Source organism: Pavona decussata, unplaced genomic scaffold, assembly GCF_977016875.1.
Source record: "Pavona decussata unplaced genomic scaffold, jaPavDecu1.1 SCAFFOLD_8, whole genome shotgun sequence".
Classification (NCBI taxonomy): Eukaryota; Metazoa; Cnidaria; class Anthozoa; order Scleractinia; family Agariciidae; genus Pavona; species Pavona decussata.
This window is the reverse complement of record NW_028145431.1, coordinates 901,805-923,087: the sequence shown is the minus strand read 5'-3', so window position 1 is coordinate 923,087 and position 21,283 is coordinate 901,805. Positions and strand designations below refer to the sequence as shown.

Below are 21,283 nucleotides of genomic sequence, written 5' to 3'. Positions count from 1 at the left end.
GTACATAAACCGAGCGAGATACAAGGTTTCATCTGCTGTTCGGTTCTCCGAACAAGTTATATTCGATAAGTCAGCTTAGATTAATTTTTCTAAACATGTGCTGAGTATTTAATACTGGTTAAAACTTGCCAGTACTTGCAAAGTAGCCCCGCGGGGGTACTCCCTTATATGGGCTATACAGGTATGTGCGGCGCCAGAGGGTATGGTTTTTCAGCCATTTTGGTCACAAATAGGGTATCGATTTTAGCCATTTTGCCGCCATTTTGGTAATAAATAGGGTATCGATTTTTGCACTCTAGTCTTGAATTCGTTTCTTTGTTTTGAAGAAACTACTTCTTCATTATGATGTTTACGGCAACTGTGTACGTGCCGCAACGGCTTGTCACGCGCTCCGGTCACGCGCTAGGCTCCAGAGGAGTTTTGAAATGAAGTTGACCAGACACTATCAGGTCATAAATAGGGTAGGAAAAATCGCAGAGTTTGGTCATAAATAGGGTAAGGGTTTTGGGAAGCGGGCCACACACCCCTACCCAATTTTTTTGGGAGTACCCCCCCGGCAAAGTAGTTAACACGCGAAATAATAATGACAGGAAATAATAACTTTTGTATTTGTTGGCAACTGCTTATGAAAAGATTCTTCTGTTTTATTTGGCAATACCACTCAGCAAGGAACTTTATGGCCGTTAAATAACAATTACAAAAAAGTCCACATTCAGACGAAAATAAGCGATAAAAACGATTGACGTTTCGGCGTCATGTCGCCATTATCAAGTTCGAACTTGATAATGGCGTCATGACGACACAGAAACGTCGTTCGTTTTTATCGTTTATTTTCACTCTCAATGTATATCTAAACCTTTTCATTAAGACGAGTATGTGTTGCGTCATCCTCTACGTTATTTGCATAATTCTGACCTTCATTATACAAAAGACAAATGAAAGTCTTAATCAATTTGTCAGTAAAACACTTAACATCAAGTTTCTATGTGTTTCTATATATTTCTATGCTTTTTCAGAGCACTCCACAAAATCCCATTGACTTCTGGCCGTTATACGCAGTTGTGGTCTCATTCATTCAGAAGCCTTTCAGAGAATCACGCCAAGCCGACCACAAACTGACACTGAGGGTGGCCACAGCCAGGATTCGTTACATTTTTAGTGTTTCTTTTACGTCCCCTAATTGGAGACAGTACTGCTATTTCTGCGCGGTCATCCGAGCCACGTGAAGGATACCAATAACGTTTGACCTACCGCCCTGGAAAGTTTCGGCTAAAGTCGCGTTTTGGCAGACGACAAACAAAGAAAAGCCATTGAAATTATTTTGAATTCTGACAACATTTCAAGGCAACATGCAGAACCAAGAACTTGACAGTTTTATCTGCTGACAGGTAAACGTAAACGTTATCAAAGTTGACTTCCAATACAGTTTATCTAAAACAAAGGGCATCGACTAGAAGATATCGTATTTTTGAATAAAAAGAAAAATTAAATCGCTGCACGCGATAATTTCCAAGATCAGCGATGCACGCGAGTTAACAAATTATCGCATCCAGTAAAATTAAAAAAAATTAACAAACAAGATGCCTGGCTAATGGCATTAACACGGAAAGCTTAATGTAGCCCCAATTATTCCCCATTGTATGTTTCGCCGCTATTTAAAAACTATCCTCTCTTGGCAATTGAAATAATTGTCTGAATGGTTTTATTCAGATATATTGCGTGATACCAGAAGCATATAACCCCGTCGGGGTTATATGCTTCTGGTGATACTTATCGTTGTGTTACTAGGAATCATACTAGAAATAACTCTGCAATAACGTCATGACCCCGCTGAACTGGTCTGGCCTCCTATAGCTCTAATCCTTCGCGTTGATTATTCGATCTGTTTTTGAAAGCGGAGTTTCTTCGCTGTGAACTCTCCCAATTTCCACCGTTCCAACTGTCGAGCACTACCTAGAAATTATTATTTCGATTTACCGCTTGAAAAAGGTTTGTTTTCTCTCTGAAAACGGCAGATCAGAGTCTTAAATTCATACATGTGGCCGCCATTGAACAAAAACAACTTTTCGAAATGATGACTTGCTTTGACGTCACGCAGGTAGAGATAAGTGGGTCCCCTCCCTCGTGATATACGCGCCGAGAATAGATTTTGATTGGGCTGTTTTTGTTCAAGACAATCAGAACGATAAATCCCTTCTGGGAGACGGTAGAATTTAATCAAGGTTTAATGAATAAATCAAATAATGATTTGACGTCACACAGGAAGGGATGAGTGGGTCCCCTCTCTCGTGATATGTGCCCGAATAATAGATTTTGATTAGCCTGCTTTTGTTGAAGACAATCAGAACAATACATCCCTACTAGGGGAGGACATATTTTAATACATAAATTAATTTGTCGATTTGTGACTACGACGAAGAAAAAAAAAAGATACCCGACCGAAACCTAGACACGGCCTGCCCTGCGGGCATTCCGTGTAAAAAATACCACGGTTAATGTATCCTTGAAAACGCTGAAAAAAAAAATGGAAACACAGTCACCAATTCCTTGTCCTTAAAGAACATTACAAATCCTGACTGGATTTGAAAGTGCCTGCCATTAAATACCCCTCAGTGGAATAATTCGCTTAACACAGTATATATACCAATAATTTATTTTCGATGTATACTTGGCTACGAAGCTTAAGGGAATAAAACAACATAGATGACATTGAGACTCTGAGAGGAATATAACCCGGGGGGGGGGGGGGTACTCCCTTGTATGGGCACTATTTTTGCACTCTACTCCTGGGTTCGATTTCTTTTAGAAGAAGCTACTTCAGGTCATAAATAGGGTAGGAAAAATCGCAGATTTTGGTCATAAATAGGGTAAGGGTTTTGGGAAGCGGGCCGCACAACCCTACCCCCCCCCCCCCCCGGGAATATAAGTAATATAATATATATATAAATAAAAACACGGTTAAATTTTCTTTTTGTTCGATGTGCCTAATTGAAAATCAATTTATTTGCAACTTAAATTTTACCTACTCTTAGCGAGGAAAAATGCTCAATTTCATGTGTTGCCTTGGAATCTTGTCAGCATACTTTCAACTCTGATTGATGTCCACCACAATGCAACTTTATCCGGCTCTTTTGACGGCAGTACATCGAATGTTATTGGTAATTGCTGCAATAATTATTAACTATACAATTTCTTATATGTAGGTAAGCAAACTTACAACTTTCTGGTACACAGAACTTGAACTGCCAGCTTGACCGCCCTTCCGAAGGGTAGGGTTTAAAGCAAATGGAAGAGATGACATCATGTCTTGATGGTCTCTAAAAGGAAAACACATCTCCGATTTGTGGCTGTTGGAGTCACCACAGAATAAACTGCTACTTTGAAGCTGTATATGTATTCTTGAAAAAGATTAAAAAAGTGGTAATTCAGTCACTAATTCCTTGTGCTTAAAGAACAAGAAATCGTGACTGGATTTGAAAGTGCTTCTTATTACCTCTAAGTGGAATAATTCTCTTACATTTTACTTGACCTGCCAGCTTGACTGCCATTCCGAAGGGTAGGGTTTAAAGCAAGTGGAAGAGATGACATCATGTCTTGATGGTCTCTAAAAGGAAAACACATCTCCGATCATGGCTGATCTCCGATTTATGGCTGTTGGATCCACTACAGAATAAACGGCTACTTTAAAGCTGTACATGTATCCTTGAAAAAGCTGAAAAAAGTGGTAATTCAGTCACCAATTCCTTGTGCTTAAAGAACAAGAAATCGTAACTGGATTTGAAAATGCCTCTTATTACCTCTAAGTGGAATAATTCTCGTACATTTTACTTGACCTGCCAGCTTGACTGCCATTCCGAAGGGTAGGGTTTAAAGCAAGTGGAAGAGATGACATCATGTCTTGATGGTCTCTTAAAGGAAAACACATCTCCGATTATGGCTGTTGGAGTCACTACAGAATAAACTGCTACTTTGAAGCTGTATACATGTATCATTGAAAAAGCTGAAAAAAGTGGTAATTCAGTCATCAATTCCTTGTGCTTAAAGAACACGAAATCGTGACTGGATTTAAAAGTGCTTCTTATTACCTCTAAGTGGAATAATTCTCTTACATTTTACTTGACCTGCCTGCTTGACTGCCATTCCGAAGGGTAGGGCTTAAAGCAAGTGGAAGAGATGACATTATGTCTTGATGGTCTCTAAAAGGAAAACACATCTCCGATTATGGCTGATCTCCGATTTATGGCTGTTGGATCCACTACAAAATAAACTGCTACTTTAAAGCTGTACATGTATCCTTGAAAAAGCTGAAAAAAGTGGTAATTCAGTCACCAATTCCTTGTCCTTAAAGAACAAGAAATCGTAACTGGATTTGAAAGTGCCTCTTATTACCTCTAAGTAGAATAATTCTCTTACATTTTACTTGACCTGCCAGCTTGACTGCCATTCCGAAGGGTAGGGTTTAAAGCAAGTGGAAGAGATGACATCATGTCTTGATGGTCTCTAAAAGGAAAACACATCTCCGATTATGGCTGTTGGAGTCACTACAGAATAAACTGCTTCTTTGAAGCTGTATACATGTATCATTAAAAAAGCTGAAAAAAGTGGTAATTCAGTCATCAATTCCTTGTGCTTAAAGAACACGAAATCGTGACTGGATTTAAAAGTGCTTCTTATTACCTCTAAGTAGAATAATTCTCTTACATTTTACTTGACCTGCCAGCTTGACTGCCATTCCGAATGGTAGGGTTTAAAGCAAGTGGAAGAGATGACATCATGTCTTGATGGTCTCTTAAAGGAAAACACATCTCCGATTATGGCTGTTGGAGTCACTACAGAATAAACTGCTACTTTGAAGCTGTATACATGTATCATTGAAAAAGCTGAAAAAAGTGGTAATTCAGTCATCAATTCCTTGTGCTTAAAGAACACGAAATCGTGACTGGATTTAAAAGTGCTTCTTATTACCTCTAAGTGGAATAATTCTCTTACATTTTACTTGACCTGCCAGCTTGACTGCCATTCCGAAGGGTAGGGCTTAAAGCAAGTGGAAGAGATGACATCATGTCTTGATGGTCTCTAAAAGGAAAACACATCTCCGATTATGGCTGATCTCCGATTTATGGCTGTTGGATCCACTACAAAATAGACTGCTACTTTAAAGCTGTACATGTATCCTTGAAAAAGCTGAAAAAAGTGATAATTCAGTCACCAATTCCTTGTCCTTAAAGAACAAGAAATCGTAACTGGATTTGAAAGTGCCTCTTATTACCTCTAAGTAGAATAATTCTCTTACATTTTACTTCACCTGCCAGCTTGACTGCCATTCCGAAGGGTAGGGTTTAAAGCAAGTGGAAGAGATGACATCATGTCTTGATGGTCTCTAAAAGGAAAACACATCTCCGATTATAGCTGTTGGAGTCACTAGAGAATAAACTGCTACTTTGAAGCTGTATACATGTATCATTAAAAAAGCTGAAAAAAGTGGTAATTCAGTCATCAATTCCTTGTGCTTAAAGAACACGAAATCGTGACTGGATTTAAAAGTGCTTCTTATTACCTCTAAGTAGAATAATTCTCTTACATTTTACTTGACCTGCCAGCTTGACTGCCATTCCGAAGGGTAGGGTTTAAAGCAAGTGGAAGAGATGACATCATGTCTTGATGGTCTCTAAAAGGAAAACACATCTCCGATTATGGCTGATCTCCGATTTATGGCTGTTGGATCCACTACAAAATAAACTGCTACTTTAAAGCTGTACATGTATCCTTGAAAAAGCTGAAAAAAGTGATAATTCAGTCATCAATTCCTTGTCCTTAAAGAACAAGAAATCGTAACTGGATTTGAAAGTGCCTCTTATTACCTCTAAGTGGAATAATTCTCTTACATTTTACTTGACCTGCCAGCTTGACTGTCATTCCGAAGGGTAGGGTTTAAAGCAAATGGAAGAGATGAAATCATGTCTTGATGGTCTCTAAAAGAAAAACACATCTCCGATTATGGCTGTTGGAGTGACTACAAAACTAAATAAACTGCTACTTTAAAGCCGGCTGTACATGTATCCTTGAAAAACCTAAAAAAAGTGGTAATTCAGTCACCAATTTCTTGTCCTTAAAGAACAAGAAATCGTGACTTGATTTGAAAGTGCTTCTTATTACCTCTAAGTAGAATAATTCTCTTACATTTTACTTGACCTGCCCGCTTGACTGCTATTCCCAAGGGTAGGGTTTAAAGCAAATGGAAGAGATGACATCATGTCTTGATGGTCTCTAAAAGGGAAACACATCTCTGATTTATGGCTGTTGGAGTCACTACAGAATAAACTGCTACTTTGAAGCTGTATATGTATTCTTGAAAAAGATTAAAAAAAGTGGTAATTCAGTCACCAATTCCTTGTGCTTAAAGAACACGAAATCGTGACTGGATTTGAAAGTGCTTCTTATTACCTCTAAGTGGAATAATTCTCTTACATTTTACTTGACCTGCCAGCTTGACTGCCATTCCGAAGGGTAGGGTTTAAAGCAAGTGGAAGAGATGACATCATGTCTTGATGGTCTCTAAAAGGAAAACACATCTCCAATTATGGCTGATCTCCGATTTATGGCTGTTGGATCCACTACAGAATAGACTGCTACTTTGAAGCTGTACATGTATCCTTGAAAAAGCTTAAAAAAGTGGTAATTCAGTCACCAATTCCTTGTCCTTAAAGAACAAGAAATCGTAACTGGATTTGAAAGTGCTTCTTATTACCTCTAAGTGGAATAATTCTCTTACATTTTACTTGACCTGCCAGCTTGACTGCCATTCCGAAGGGTAGAGTTTAAAGCAAATGGAAGAGATGAAATCATGTCTTGATGGTCTCTAAAAGAAAAACACATCTTCGATTATGGCTGTTGGAGTCACTACAGAATAATTTGTTACTTTAAAGCTGTACACGTATCCTTGAAAAACCTAAAAAAGTGGTAATTCAGTCACCAATTCCTTGTCCTTAAAGAACAAGAAATCGTGACTTGATTTGAAAGTGCTTCTTATTACCTCTAAGTAGAATAATTCTCTTACATTTTACTTGACCTGCCCGCTTGACTGCTATTCCCAAGGGTAGGGTTTAAAGCAAATGGAAGAGATGACATCATGTCTTGATGGTCTCTAAAAGGGAAACACATCTTTGATTTATGGCTGTTGGAGTGACTACAGAATAAACTGCTACTTTAAAGCTGTATATGTATTCTTGAAAAAGCTGAAAAAAAGTGGTAATTCAGTCACCAATTTCTTGTCCTTAAACAACAAGAAATCGTGACTGGATTTGAAAGTGCTTCTTATTACCCCTTATATATAGGAATAATTCTCTTACATTTTGCTTGACCTGCCAGCTGGACTGCCATTCCCAAGGGTAGGGTTTACAGTAAATGGAAGAGATGACATCATGTCTTGATGGTCTCTAAAAGGAAAACACATCTCCGATTTATGGCTGTTGGAGTCACTACAGAATAAACTGCTACTTTGAAGCTGTACATGTTGTCATAGTACGGACCTATGTTCATGGCCGTAAAGGGACTGGTCTAAGCCCATTAGCATTCCATGTGTTCCAAGATGGCTGCTCGTTGTATTCCGAGCACTTCTGCGAGTTTGTGTCAATAAACCCACAGTTCAATCTATTACATGGTGTCAGAAAGTGGGATATATTCAAGAAGAAATTCACAAGCTAGGGAACGTTTCAAGTTGAACAAACCAGTTGCCGCATTCTGGTCGCTCGACATTCAATTTTCAAGTTCCAAACTCAACTCGCTCGATATTCAACATCAAATTTTCAAATTTCAAGTTGCTATCAGTTCAAGTACTGGCTTCCAGTCACTACATCATACAAGTGCTACGTTTTAAACAACAACCATGGATAAATTTACAGCCCCTTCAATGGTTGAGCAATTCCTAGAGATCTTCACAAGAGATTCAAACTGTTCAAGCAGAAATGTAATCTTGTTTTTGACGGGCCGCTGTCAAACAAGCCGGAAGATAAGGAGGCAAGATTCCTTTTACTTTGAGCCGGTGACAAAGGCTTAGACACTGCAAAACACTGCATCATGGGCCAGTGAGGATGACAAGCTGAAGCTTGATCTAATCTTTGGAAAATTGGAGGCATACACGAAACCTCAAAGTAATCAAATCCTGTCAAATTACCAGTTAAGATGCTTAAGCAAGAGGACATGCCTTTAGAAGAATTCCTAACTAAAGCACGCATTTTTATCGATGATAGCGGATACGACACTGCATTCAAGGAAGAAACACTTCGAGACACTTTGGTTTTTGGGGGTGAAATCGGATAAAGTCAGGAAGGATGCCATCTCTAAAGAAAATTCGCTAACTTTTCAGCAAGTCTATGATCTTGCCAAAACTGACGAAAGCACTAGGGCACAGATGCAAGCAATTAAACAGGGAGATCAAAGCTCTGAGTTACATGCTGTTAGAAGTAAAAAGAAGGCAAATATCCTTATAGCCTCAAAACAACCGAGTAGTACAAAGATGACTCGTTTAAGCAATGCTTTCAAGCCCCATGGTTCATCTACTAGTAAACCAAAGTTCAAATTCAAGTACAGTGGCTGCTTTATATGTGGAAATAAGCATGACGTTGATGCCACGTGCCCGGCAATCCATGCCAAGTACCATTACTGCAAGAAAGCGGGTGCACTTTCAGAAGGTGTGTATGAAAAAGCGCCTCAAACAAGTGAATGAAATCGTACAAAGTCCAGATTACAGCGGCCAGGACATCCATCTGCATGATGATGGAGAAGACGAAACCAGTGATTCTTGTGATTTTTCAAGTGACAGCGACTCAGAACCAGTCACAGTGCTCCTAGACACCATTATGTCTGAGAATCCAGTTGAACATTCAGTTCACAACTTGAGTAGTTACCCTGACAAGATCTTCACTACAGTTACAATCACTGACAAGCGCCGTCTTCAGATTAAATTGGACACAGGAGCAGACACTTGCGTTCTAACTACAGATGACCTACAGAGGTTAGGACTTTCGCTCGACATAAAACCGTATACAAGTGTGCTGAAAAGCTATGGCGGAAACCCTATAGAGAACCTAGGTGCTACTACCCTTCAAATAGCTTACAAGAGCAAGTCCATTTCCGCAAAGTTTAACAATGTTGAAGCCCCAGAGCACCCATCGATGATTGACTGCCAGCAAGCGCAGGAATTGGGTATCATAACGGTCAATCTTCAAGAACTCCACAGTGTTCCAGTAGAATCTTCAGCCAAGCCATCCATCCAGCATGCCAGCCTATCCAAAACTGCGCTGATGAGAGATTATCAGGACTGTTTTGATAAACTCGGCCGATTCCCTGGAGACAAATACCATATCCAGCTGATCGACAGTCCTACGCCGGTGGTTCACCCACCACGCACAGTACCCGTTCACATCTTACCACTATACAAGGCTGAGCTGGAGAAGATGATCGGAGACGACATCATTACTGAGGTCACAGAACCTACCGACTGGGTCAACTCCATAGTCTGCAATGTTAAAGATACACCCGATGGAAAGAAGAAGGTCAGGCTTTGCTTGGACCCAAAGGATTTGAACAAGAACATCCGACGTGAACATTTCTACATCCGAACCATCGATTAGATCCTGTCACTGCTTCATGGCAAGAACTTCGATTCTTCTCAGTGGTTGATACCACCAAAGGCTACTGGCATGTTGAGCTCGACTATGAATCTAGCGTGCTATGTACGTTTAACACACCTGTTGGTCGCTACCGTTTTAAGCGTTTACCATTTGGTGTGGTCGGGTCCCAGGACATTTTCCAGCGAAAGTTAGATGACATCTACAGAAACATTTGCAATGTTACTGGGATAGCTGATGACATCATCATTTATGGCTCTATGGAAGAGGAGCATGACCAAGCGTTTGTCAACATGCTTGAAGCCACTCGCGCAAACAATGTGAGCCTCAACTCTACAAAACTACAGTTTAAGCAACCGAGTGTCAACTTTTATGGTCACACATTGACACAAGAAGGCATTTTTCCTGCAGCAGACAAGTTGGAGGCGATCAAGAACATTTCTGCACCGTCTAATACCAAAGAGCTTCTGTCTCTACTGGGACTGATTACATACCTCAACCGTTTCTCAGCCAAGATCGCAGAGCTTACGGCACCCCTGCGCGAGCTTACGAAGAAGAACATCCACTTCAGACAGGAGCTGCACCATCAAACTGCGCTGGAGAAAATCAAGGAGAAACTCTGCTCAGCTCAGGTTCTGTCCTACTACGACTCTGATCCAGCAACGACCACCATTCTTCAGTGTGATGCCAGCCAAGAAGGATTAGGAGCCTGGATAAGACAAGTTGATTCCGATGACAATGAAAGGATCGTCGCTATGGCGTCGAGATCGCTTACTGATTCTGAGTCCAGGTACTCCAACATTGAACGAGAATGCTTGGCTGTGATGTTCCGTCTCGAGAAATTTGAGTACTACTTATTAGGGAGACATACCCCGGTTGAAACTGACCACTCACCACTCGAACAGATCTTCAAGAAGAATATTGCAGAAGCACCAGCACGATTGCAAAGACTGCTGCTTCGATGCTTGAGATTTGATGTGGAAGTCAAGTACAGCCGCGGTGAAACAATCCCTGTTGCCGATGCATTGTCACGGGTATGCTTCAAGAAGGGTATACATGAACTGGGAAGTCAACAAAGTGAAAGCTGTGCTCCTGGCTACAGTATCCACTTCATCACAGACAAGTCGTGCCCTATTAGCATGGACTCAGTGAAGTCTGCAATAGGAAAGGACCCAACTTTGTACTTGTTGAGGGACACCATTTATAATGGATGGCCAAGTTATAGGAAGCAGTGTCTAGAGGAACTATGGGACAAATGGAACTTTAAGTGTGACTTAGTCCTGGAAGATGGCTTGATACTCAAAGGAGACAGAGTAGTTATACCAGAGTCTCTTCGGGCTCAAGTGTTGGAGTCAACACACACTGGTCATCAAGGAGAAACCAAATGTTTGCTTCTAGCCAGACAATCAGTATTCTGGCCTGGCATTCGCCAGATGGTGAAAAACTGTGAATTATGTAACAAACACCAACCGGTGCAAACGAAACTTCCAGCCATGCAGCCTGATTTACCGACAAGACCATGGGAAAAGCTTGGGTCGGATATCTTCCAGTTCAACGGATCAAAGTACCTGATTATCGTTGACTATTACTCGAGGTTCCCTGTCATCAGACCGCTGAAAGACATGTCTGCAGCAACTATCTCCAATCACTTTACCAGCGTTCTTGCCGAATATGGTTGTAAAGTCCATGATAACCGCCGACTTTGGGAGCCAATACCTCAGCGAGGAGTTTAAGAAGAAATGCGAGCAGAGTAGTAGTAATTAACCTTCAGCTCACCATACCACCACCAGACAAACAGCATTGAAGAAGAGAGTGTTGGCACTTGCAAGTCCCTTTGGAAGAAAGCAATGGAGAGTAAGCAGTGTCCAGACACCGCCCTGTGGATGTACAGAATAACTCCTCTGGATGATCAACTTCCGTCGCCTCATGAGCTTCTTTATGGACGCAAACCCAGGTCACTTCTACCAAACAGCAAGTCTGCCCTCCAATCAAAACATCCTAACAACGATGAGCACCAAGGAGCTAACCTGCGAAAACAAACAAGGCAAGCAGATTACTACAACAAAAGGGCCAGCAGCGACAAACGAGTTCTTGACACTTCAGAACCAGTGTATATATGGAACTCGCACAAGCATATTTGGGAACCAGGCAAGATATTCAGCCATCCACATCTTAACCGAGAGCCGAGAACGTATACTGTCGAAAAGAACGGCAAACTTTACCAGAGAACAAGAGAGCACTTGCGGCCACGGGGCACTAACGACGTTCCACCTACACAGACGAAGGAATGCCATTCATCACCACCCTCCTCTTGTGTACTACCCGAATCAGTGTTGGTTCACCCGACTGAACCACCTGCTACAGCACTGAGTAATGCGGACAGTGACCTCGATCTAGTTACCCCAGCTTCACAACCAAAGGTCACTGTCGTAGCACCTTTACCAGTCAAGGATCCAAAACCAGGGAATCCACCTCAGCCAAGGCCAGGAACTGAAGTCATCGTCGTGAAGGGAGGGAAACTTTCATATCAGCCAAGAAGCCAGGTGACAAGGTCAGGACGGACGACTCAGGTGCCAGTCAAGTTCAAGGATTAAGACTTCATTTGAAGTGACATTAAACAGTAATCGTGACAGTTAGTAGTTATATTGCTAGAGCAAACCTGCTCTTAACTGTTCCTGTCATTTTGACATTATGTCATCTTCCGCGGTAAGAAACATTGGACAGCCGTTGTTCATATTGATTCGTCGGACACATATGCCTGTTTAGCAGGCGTTCATTTATGTTGTTTTGTTAGAGGGGGATGTCATAGTACGGACCTATGTTCATGGCCGTAAAGGGCCTGGTCTGAGCTCATTAGCATTCCACGTGTTCCAAGATGGCTGCTCGTTGTATTCCGAGCACTTCTGCGAGTTTGTGTCAATGAACCCACAGTTCAATCTATTACACAAATATCCTTGAAAAAGCTGAAAAAAGTGGTAATTCAGTCACCAATTCCTTGTCCTTAAAGAACAAGAAATCGTGACTGGATTTGAAAGTGCTTCTTATTACCCCTAAGTGGAATAATTCTCTTACATTTTACTTGACCTGTCCGCTGGACTGCCATTCCCAAGGGTAGAGTTTAAAGCAAATGGAAGAGATGACATTATGTCTTGATGGTCTCTAAAAGGAAAACACATCTCCGATTATGGCTGTTGGAGTCACTACAGAATAAACTGCTACTTTGAAGCTGTATACATGTATCCTTGAAAAAGCTAAAAAAAGTGGAAATTCGGTCACCAATCCCTTGTCCTTAAAGAACATGAAGACATCCCGTCGTGGTCTTTAAAAAGGAAAACACATGTCTGGTTTATGGCTTTTGGACTCACTGCAGAATAAACTGCTACCGTAAAGCTATACACTGTACATGTACCCTTGAAAAAGCTAAAAGAAGTTCCTTGTTCTTAAAGTTCAAGAAATTCTGACTGGATTTGAAAGTGCCTGTCGTTACCCCCTGGGTGGGATAATTCGCTTTTAAAACACAGTATACCAATAATTTATTTTCGATGTATATTAATGGTTACGAGGCGACGGGGAATAAAACAACATAAATGACATAAATGACTCTGAGAGGAATGATAAATGTTTTTGTTTTATTCCCCTTAGCCTTGTAACCGAGCTAAAAATTTTAATATATCAAAATTTCTCTATTGCACATGGGTTTAAAATTTAGGATATCTGTCCTAGTAGAAAATAAAATAAATTGAGAAACTGCCACTTTCTTTGCACAGATCGTTACATAAAGAGGGAAAACAGGACGTTACATATACCTGACCGCAATTGACGCCGTTGTTTAAACCCCAAAGGCCTTTGCACCTCCATACACTAATATACCCAAGTACCACACCACAGAAATCATGTAAAGTTTTTGTTATGAAAATTGCTTTTCATTCTTATGCAAACACTGAAAACTAATTTTCAAAGAGAAAGCTTTGCATGGAGCCTCACTTTCATAATGAGGTTCAAAGCAACTCAGAAATGGCCTATTGCAGTATAACATTATAGATGTAAAAGAGTATTTATTGATAAAGGACTGTAAACGTCAATGTAAGTGACAATGGTGTATTACTCAAGAAGTCAGGAAAACGAGGATGGCAGCTCTTTTAAACTATAGTCAATTTTGAAGTCATCTCTAGTCAAATGTTTTTCTAGCTCACTCAGTTCCGCTCGTTCGCTCGAAAAAAATTTGACCAGCCAATGCCAGGGTCTTTGAAAAAAGAAAAAGGGAAAAAGCCTTGGAAACGTGGTTGATTAGAGTGCTCCGTTTGAAACATTCTTGGTCATTGTTTTTACACCTGTAATATTTATGATTGCGTTTTTAAGGCCTAATTCTTAGGTAATAGAAAATAACTCGATCCATTCAGTGGAGCATATTCAACTGTTTGTATATCCATTAAAATGGACTCATCAAATATCCAGTTGCTACTGTTTTTATAAAAATTCTCAGGTCAATTCAACATCTTTTCTTCTGTTGTTTCGAATAGCTCTTTTTCATCTGTTGCTTCAATGTTAATTTCAGTTTCTTAATGAAAAAAGGTATTTGTTTCATCTTCGTCAAGTTAAATCATAAAACATCCGAATTAGTAATCGGAAGGTCTTAGGTTCGACTCCTGATAGGAGCACTCGGATTTCTAGTTTTCCGAGGTTGCCTGTGTCATTACTGAATAATACATCATTCCCAGAGAAATATATAATTTAGAAGCCATACCAGTCTGATGCAATGGATAACTTTCACATTCGGAACTTATAGATTTCGATAGTTATTGACCTAATTTTGTAATTTAGTAATTCTACTGCAAGAAGGGTGAATAAACCAATCTATCAGAAAAGGAAACCTGAGTTCTATATATAAACAGGAGCCAACCTTAAGACCCTCCGATAACTAGTTCAGTTAGTCTACCAATGAGCTATAGATTTATGTGACAAACATCCTGCATACTACTTGAATGTAAGCGTTTGTCTTGTTCAACGTAAAAGAGATGATCAAAATGGGTGAAAGAATTGCAGATCCAGCATCCTTGATACAATGTATTTAAGATAAGTGAATAAACAGAACTGCATATCTGCTACAACTGAATTTGGATGTATACTTACAGGAGAAAATAGGAGGGCTAGAGAGGGAATTCGAAAGTAGAGACACGTCGCATAGCCGAGATTCTTAAAGAAAAAGTATCATTTGATAAAAATGATGAAGCAAGACCTTCAATCAGCGGCCAAATAATATTCTAGAATGACTAGAAGAAAGAAATCAACTCAATTCTTGAAAGGAACAACTCGTGTTTTGGAAACAAAAATGCGAGAACTTGAAAAACATTAGCCTAGCATTTTTCAAGTTTCGATCCATACCGGCCTACTCTGTCTCTGGCCAGAGGCACTAATCGACAGTTTTATTGCACTGGGATGATAATTTATAACAAACTTGACAATTATTTTTTTGTTTCTGCTGACAGACCAACACTTTTTGGTTTTGAAATGACTCCAAATTTGCGTGAAACTGCCCCTTTAATCCTTTCGATTCCCCGTAATTTTCCAAAGAGAATGAAATAAAATTGTTTTTGATATGATTCCAAACAAGTGAGAACAAGAAAGGCTACTTTAGTGAATAGTCTGTTTCCTACTCCGGTCTGCTTTAGTCATATTGACTATAGTCAATAGTCATATTGGTCTAACTTTTGGGTCTTCAACTGGGTCTTTGAGACTAGACATACTCATATCCATCTATCCACTTTAATGACTTGCAATTTCAAGAGGAGAGGGTTGCATAGATTAAAACAGGGCGTAACATGTCGATCGAAATCGATCATCGAAAACGTGATCGATAAGTCGATAGTACTAGATATTTGTCGATAATAGGCCTTAGGCAAACAGGCTTGAAATAACAGTGTTTGTATAGAAATCCGATGTCAAATAATTTTCATAAAACATCGCTCCTGAAAAATTCATGAATTGGAAACTTTTGGCACTAGAAAAAGGATTTTAAGAACAAAATTGGAGGGATGTAGATGTGACAGAAAGCGTCCAGTCGTGTTTTGAACTTTCCATACATTTCCCTGTATTTTTTTCCGCGAACTATTGTTAGCAGCAGTTCACGGCTGGTTCGCTATACAGACAAATGTATGGAAAGTTCAAAACACGACTGGACGCTTTCTGTCACAGCTACATCCCTCCAATTTTGTCCTTAGAATCGTTTTTCTAGTGCCAAAAGTTTTGTTTTCAATTCATGAATTTTTCAGAAGCGATGTTTAATGAAAATTATTTGACATCGGATTTCTGTACAAACACTGTTATTTCAAGCCTGTTTGCCTCCCGTCAAAATGGCGTCGAAAACCGTGATAAGGCCTATTGTCAATCGACAAGTTGAATTTGTCGATAAAAGTCGATAATCACAATGATTATTGATTTTTATTGATAGAAATTGGGCCAATTTTCAATCGGCTGCGAAACTAACCAAACCAATAATCCGATAGCTCGAATGGCAATTTATTCTTGGTTTTCACTTGACGTCACCAAATTCTAGAATTCAAAACCGGGAGGCCTACAAAATTTTTACCTTCATTTAAGGAAAGATTACTTAAAAATATGCCTTTTCACAATTTCTTAGCTTGATGTCCTACTTCCTTTTGAAAATAGAACAGTTTCAATTTCCGAGTTTTCATTGTGCGTGACATCAAGAGGACGGCCGTGACAAAGCTGTTCCGTATCTTAAAAATGCCTCTTCGGGTGATTTTCAGTATTCTAAACAATTTAAGTTTGAGGAGAAATATTTCTCTTAACATTCGAAAATGTACAAAGGAAAACAAACCTCTTTTCTGGCAAAAGTGAACTCCAGATGTTTTTTCCTATTTCCGGGCCGCCATGTTTTTGTCCCTCAGAGGGACACCAACGTGGCGTCTCCATGCTAAGCTCTATAAATTTGTGTGAAACATTTTGTCAAATAACTCGAGTACGGAATACCGCACAGACCTGACACTTGGACAGGTTTCTTATTTACTTATCATCTATAACATGTCAATTTCTTGACTTCATTTATAGAATGGTTTCAATTTGTTTTTCACGCACACGGCAATGGCGTGACAGTGAAAACCGGCAATAGAAGTGTGAACAGTTCCAAAGTAAATCTGTATGGCAATAAAGTTTAATAAAAACTAAGCAACCAAGTGGTTTGTTATAAGTGCTGTTGTTATTCAGCGTAGAATAGGATGTTTACCTTGAGAAATTGTTAACATTTATATTTTGTTCAGCCATGCTAAACCGTTCGATCGCCCGATTTCGTTCCCTGTAATATAACCTGAACTGACGTTCCGTGAGCCGTGATGTCCGACAGTTTTTCGGATATTTGATGTGCATAATTATTTTCCCCCTCCTCATGTTTGTTTGAGCTTCTAATGCAGCAATACATAGTGTTGAATCCGGGTTTAATGAAGTCTCGCTATAGCCGATCGGCTCGTGCATTGTTAGTCCGCGGTCGACGGCAATCTTATCTCCCGCCATAAGTCTTTTTTAATATTTTGATACTTGTCTATTAAAATCGATCAAATCGAATTTTAACATTGAAAATCGATCAAAATTGAAAATCACAAGAAATCTTGTAATCGATTTACTACAGGCCCTGTCCTGCCAAAAACTCACATGCAATTTTACTCAATCAGAATTGCGTTTTTACCCCATCTAACGGCACTATTTTCCGACCCCCATCTGATGCAAGTTCTGGCATGACAACAACAAGTTTTTTCCATTTCTATTTTATTTTCTTCCCTATTAATCTCATCACATTTCCCCAGCATTTTTTAATCGAAGTATAATATTAACTCCTTGATTTTTTCTTGTTTCTTTTGTTCGACTCTTGTTAATGCTTCATCTTTCGAACATCTGACATTTCTAGCTTCTGTGTGTATTCTCTTTCCTTCAACCTTTGCGTCGAAGGAAAAAGGTCCATTTTTTACAGCATCTTTGGTTTTTAGTTTATTTCCTAACATAGCGATCCGTTCTTCTAACTGTGTTTTACTTTCCATTATCTCTTTGTAATTTATCTCTTTTTTCGTTTTATTTGGATTTGATCTTATGTTAATCAATTTATTTCCATATTTCTCAGCGTATTCAATAATATAACCTTCTTCCACTTTTTCTAGTTTTTTCTTATCGAAACTGGGAGCATTACCTATCAATTCAATTTTCAGATCATTATTTTAAATTTGAAAACAGACTTTTTTTGTCTATTCAATGAGCATGTAGTATAGTTTCTAGTTTTTCACAAGTGCCAGGGTTCTGATATAAATTTTATCGTCGCTAAAAGTAATTTTGGAAATTTTACCATCTTTATACTGACTATTCAGTCTAGTGTTTGTTAGTTTAGGTTTTATTGCTGTCGGTTGAATCCTGGGTTTATAAACACCATGTACGCTTACCAAAGTTATCAACATTTATTGAATACTATTAAAGACATGATGAGATCTGATGATTTTCAACCATCTGTTTTGTATGTGAGTAGGAACAATATAGACAACTGTGTCCGACAACAGCCCTATTGTTGACAAATTTCTGATGAAATATGATGAAAAGTTTACTTGTTGGTAATCGTTTGAATCTTTCCACCTATCAAACTCATAATGTCGTACCAATATTGATAGTAAAAAGCCAGTTTTTTCTGATTTGGTTATTTGAATGTTTTCGTAAGGATGCTTCATCAATTCAAATACTCGTCTTATAATGAGATAAGTGCTAATCATTCTTTTTCGATTACTATATATTTGTGGAAGAATGATTTCAATTTCGTTGAATATTTTCATGATTTTCAGTTTATCTTCATGTGTTTTTATCTGCACATCATTTTTACTGCATATATCCTTTATAGTATTTTGTATATGATACTCTCGGTGATATACAGATCGTTTCACTAATCTGTGTTTATTATCGTAAAAATAAATGTACTCGTCTGCTATCTCATAACTGTCAACGCAACCACAACTGACACATACAATCATCCCATCCCGCTTCAGTCTCACATTTTCACAACAAGTTTCATGTTTTACAATACGCTCCTGTATTTTCTTATCACAAAATGGACACGTAATATAATCCATTGCCTTGATTTCATCGTGAATTTCCTTATTACAATTCATCATATATAATATTATGTCAGGTTTCATTTTTATGTACCGAGCAAAACTCCAAGGCCGGCACAGCGTGTCGCCTTGTTCACAACAATCAACTCTTTCAACTTTGCTTAGCCACTCTAACTGCACTATTTTCCTACCCCCATCTGATGCAAGTTCTGGTACGACAACAACAAGTTTTTTCCATTTCTATTTTATTTTCTTCCCTATCAATCTAATCACATTTTCCCAGTATTTTTTAATCGAAGTATAATGTTAACTCCTTGATTTTTTCTTGTTTCTTTTGTTCGATTTTTGTTAATGCTTCATCTTTCAGTCACAATTCTCGGAAAACAGGAAGTTGATGATGTAATGTATATTAGGGACTTTCCCGAGGAAATGAGTAATCAGAATCCTATTGTATTTAAGTCATATGACAGTGGTGTGATTCTTTGAACCAATCATAGACATACCGCATACATCTTTGATCCGCAGTTCAAAATATATGTTTCATGTATTTACATTTCTTCATAGACATACGCATAAATTAAATTTATCAGAAAAATTATCAGAAGTCCACATTTTTGATAAAAGTTTTGATAGTGTGAAAACTCTCTGTCATCACATCATGCCTTCAAGTTTTGATGAAGCTCCACGCCGTGATGAATGTTGTGTTAAAAAAATTCAGGATTCAATTTTCGTTCTTGAAGCATTAACTGACGTTTCCCTTTGATATGGCGCATTAGCTATTGGCAATTTGGATCAAGTATACATGTATACAACGAAAGAAGAAAGAGACGTCTCATTACAGATACAATCGTTGGAAGAATACAAAAAGATCATTGTAAATGAAAAGAAAAGAAGAGCCCTTGCAGAAGTGATCCAATAAAAAGATAGGATCAGTAAATTGAGAATGGATATGAAGACTAGACGATGAGCTCAAAGAGTGGGGTAAAAACGCAATTCTGATTGAGTAAAATTGCATTTGAGTTTTGGCATGACAGCGCCTGTAGTCGATTTTTATGGATTTCAGATATTTGTCGATTGGTTAGTATCGAATTCGATCGACAACGATCGATTTTTGTCGAATTTCGAAATTATCGACATGTTACGCCCTGATTAAAAGTGGTATGTAGTTGCGGAAGTTTGCTTAAATTTCCCTCAACATTGTTCATCGTAAGCGCAGCAACTTAAACGCCTTTTTCACGCGTCAACAGCCGGTGTTGTTGGAAAGAAAGGCTTTATTTACAAGACAGGAACTTCATAAAAGGACTCGTACACGCAGAAACGGCAGAATAGTGAATGTACGTGTTGCAATGCGTACACTTTTTGAAACCGAAAATTATGTTGTTTTCTTTATGCAGGAATAGAAAAAGGACTTTTTCCCGATTGTACGACGTGTAATTTAAGCTAATGTACGACATTTACCTACATATGCTTGCAGTGTACCAATATAAACTTGCCAAAATACTTTATAGATTTGGAAACAGCTCAACTCTACACGTACGTAGATGAACGGAGCGTGTGCTTTCATACTCTCCAAACAGTGTGTATCAACTCTAATTCTACTTCTAATTCAAGCTCACCTGGTAGGCGGGAATGTGCAAAAGTCCTTCAAACGAAAACTGCTTCCATACATTATCTTGAGCTACAGTTGGTTAGGTTTTCAACACCTCCGAAGACGTTTTCTAACTAAACGATGGCTCCCTTTTTGAACATGCGCATATCGGTGCATGCGTGGTTACGGCGACACACCCAACTTACAACGCAGGCTCTGGAAACGAGATTGGGAAAAACCTGGATACACACCTGGCGATTTTGTAGATGGTTTTCACTCACGTGACCAAATCTATGACTACGGTTGCTACGCCGCTATATTGGTGTACCAAAATCGTGAACAAAGCGCCCGCGTCCTTTGAATGTGAGTCATTTTGAAGATGTTTTTGTGCCTGGACGTGGACTTTGACAATAAAAGTGGACGGATTGTACTTTGTATAAGAGTCCTATAGTTTGTTACAAATTAATCAAGAGGTAGAAACCAGAAAATTATTTCAAAGAAAGGAGAGCGCTGTTAGCAGGGATAACCTCGCAAATAAAATGTTGGAACCAATCAAGTATGTGAAAAGCATTTCATTTGTAAAAGGACCGCCAGAAGCTGGGATAAATTCATCGTTAACTGGGTGCGATCTTTGCATTATTCACAAGAAGGTTGATGATACAGATCGCTAAGAAGAAGCGAAAAGAAGCGAGAGGGCGAGGGAACGTAAATACATAAGAAAACCTTCCTTTGCTAAAATTAATTCGAGGCAGAGAGAGGAACGTTTAGGAAAAAAACCTTGATGAACCAGGAAAGAAATTTTAGATATTGACTCTCTATCACGAGTAAAATCGGGTTCGAACTGCCTACATAACCCTAACTCACATTTTTGCCTCTTTCATCTCGGTCTTTGGTTGATTTCGGAATTGCCGCATTTTCTTTTAGGTCATTTCTTCGTTTTAAGTTCTGTGGTTTACGCCCGTTTATTT

The 21,283-nt window shown here is 39.0% G+C and overlaps 1 protein-coding gene across 1 annotated transcript in view; it reads right to left on the bottom strand.

Moving 5' to 3' along the window:
- LOC146488750 (uncharacterized) overlaps positions 1–20,829 on the bottom strand; it is a 44,208-nt gene extending 23,379 nt beyond the window's left edge. The window contains exons 1-15 of the mRNA XM_085112059.1: positions 20,344–20,829; positions 12,702–12,788; positions 7,350–7,436; positions 7,058–7,144; positions 6,773–6,859; positions 6,469–6,555; positions 6,181–6,267; positions 5,886–5,972; positions 5,582–5,668; positions 5,306–5,380; positions 4,702–4,788; positions 4,414–4,500; positions 3,822–3,908; positions 3,518–3,604; positions 3,218–3,317 (exon numbers count right to left, since the gene is read on the bottom strand). Coding sequence (XP_084968185.1) covers positions 3,218–3,317; positions 3,518–3,604; positions 3,822–3,908; positions 4,414–4,500; positions 4,702–4,788; positions 5,306–5,380; positions 5,582–5,668; positions 5,886–5,972; positions 6,181–6,267; positions 6,469–6,555; positions 6,773–6,859; positions 7,058–7,144; positions 7,350–7,436; positions 12,702–12,788; positions 20,344–20,396 — 1,272 coding nt within the window. The 5' untranslated portion in view covers positions 20,397–20,829. The remainder of the gene's footprint in view (positions 1–3,217; positions 3,318–3,517; positions 3,605–3,821; positions 3,909–4,413; positions 4,501–4,701; positions 4,789–5,305; positions 5,381–5,581; positions 5,669–5,885; positions 5,973–6,180; positions 6,268–6,468; positions 6,556–6,772; positions 6,860–7,057; positions 7,145–7,349; positions 7,437–12,701; positions 12,789–20,343) is intronic.
- Positions 20,830–21,283: the final 454 nt, after the last annotated feature.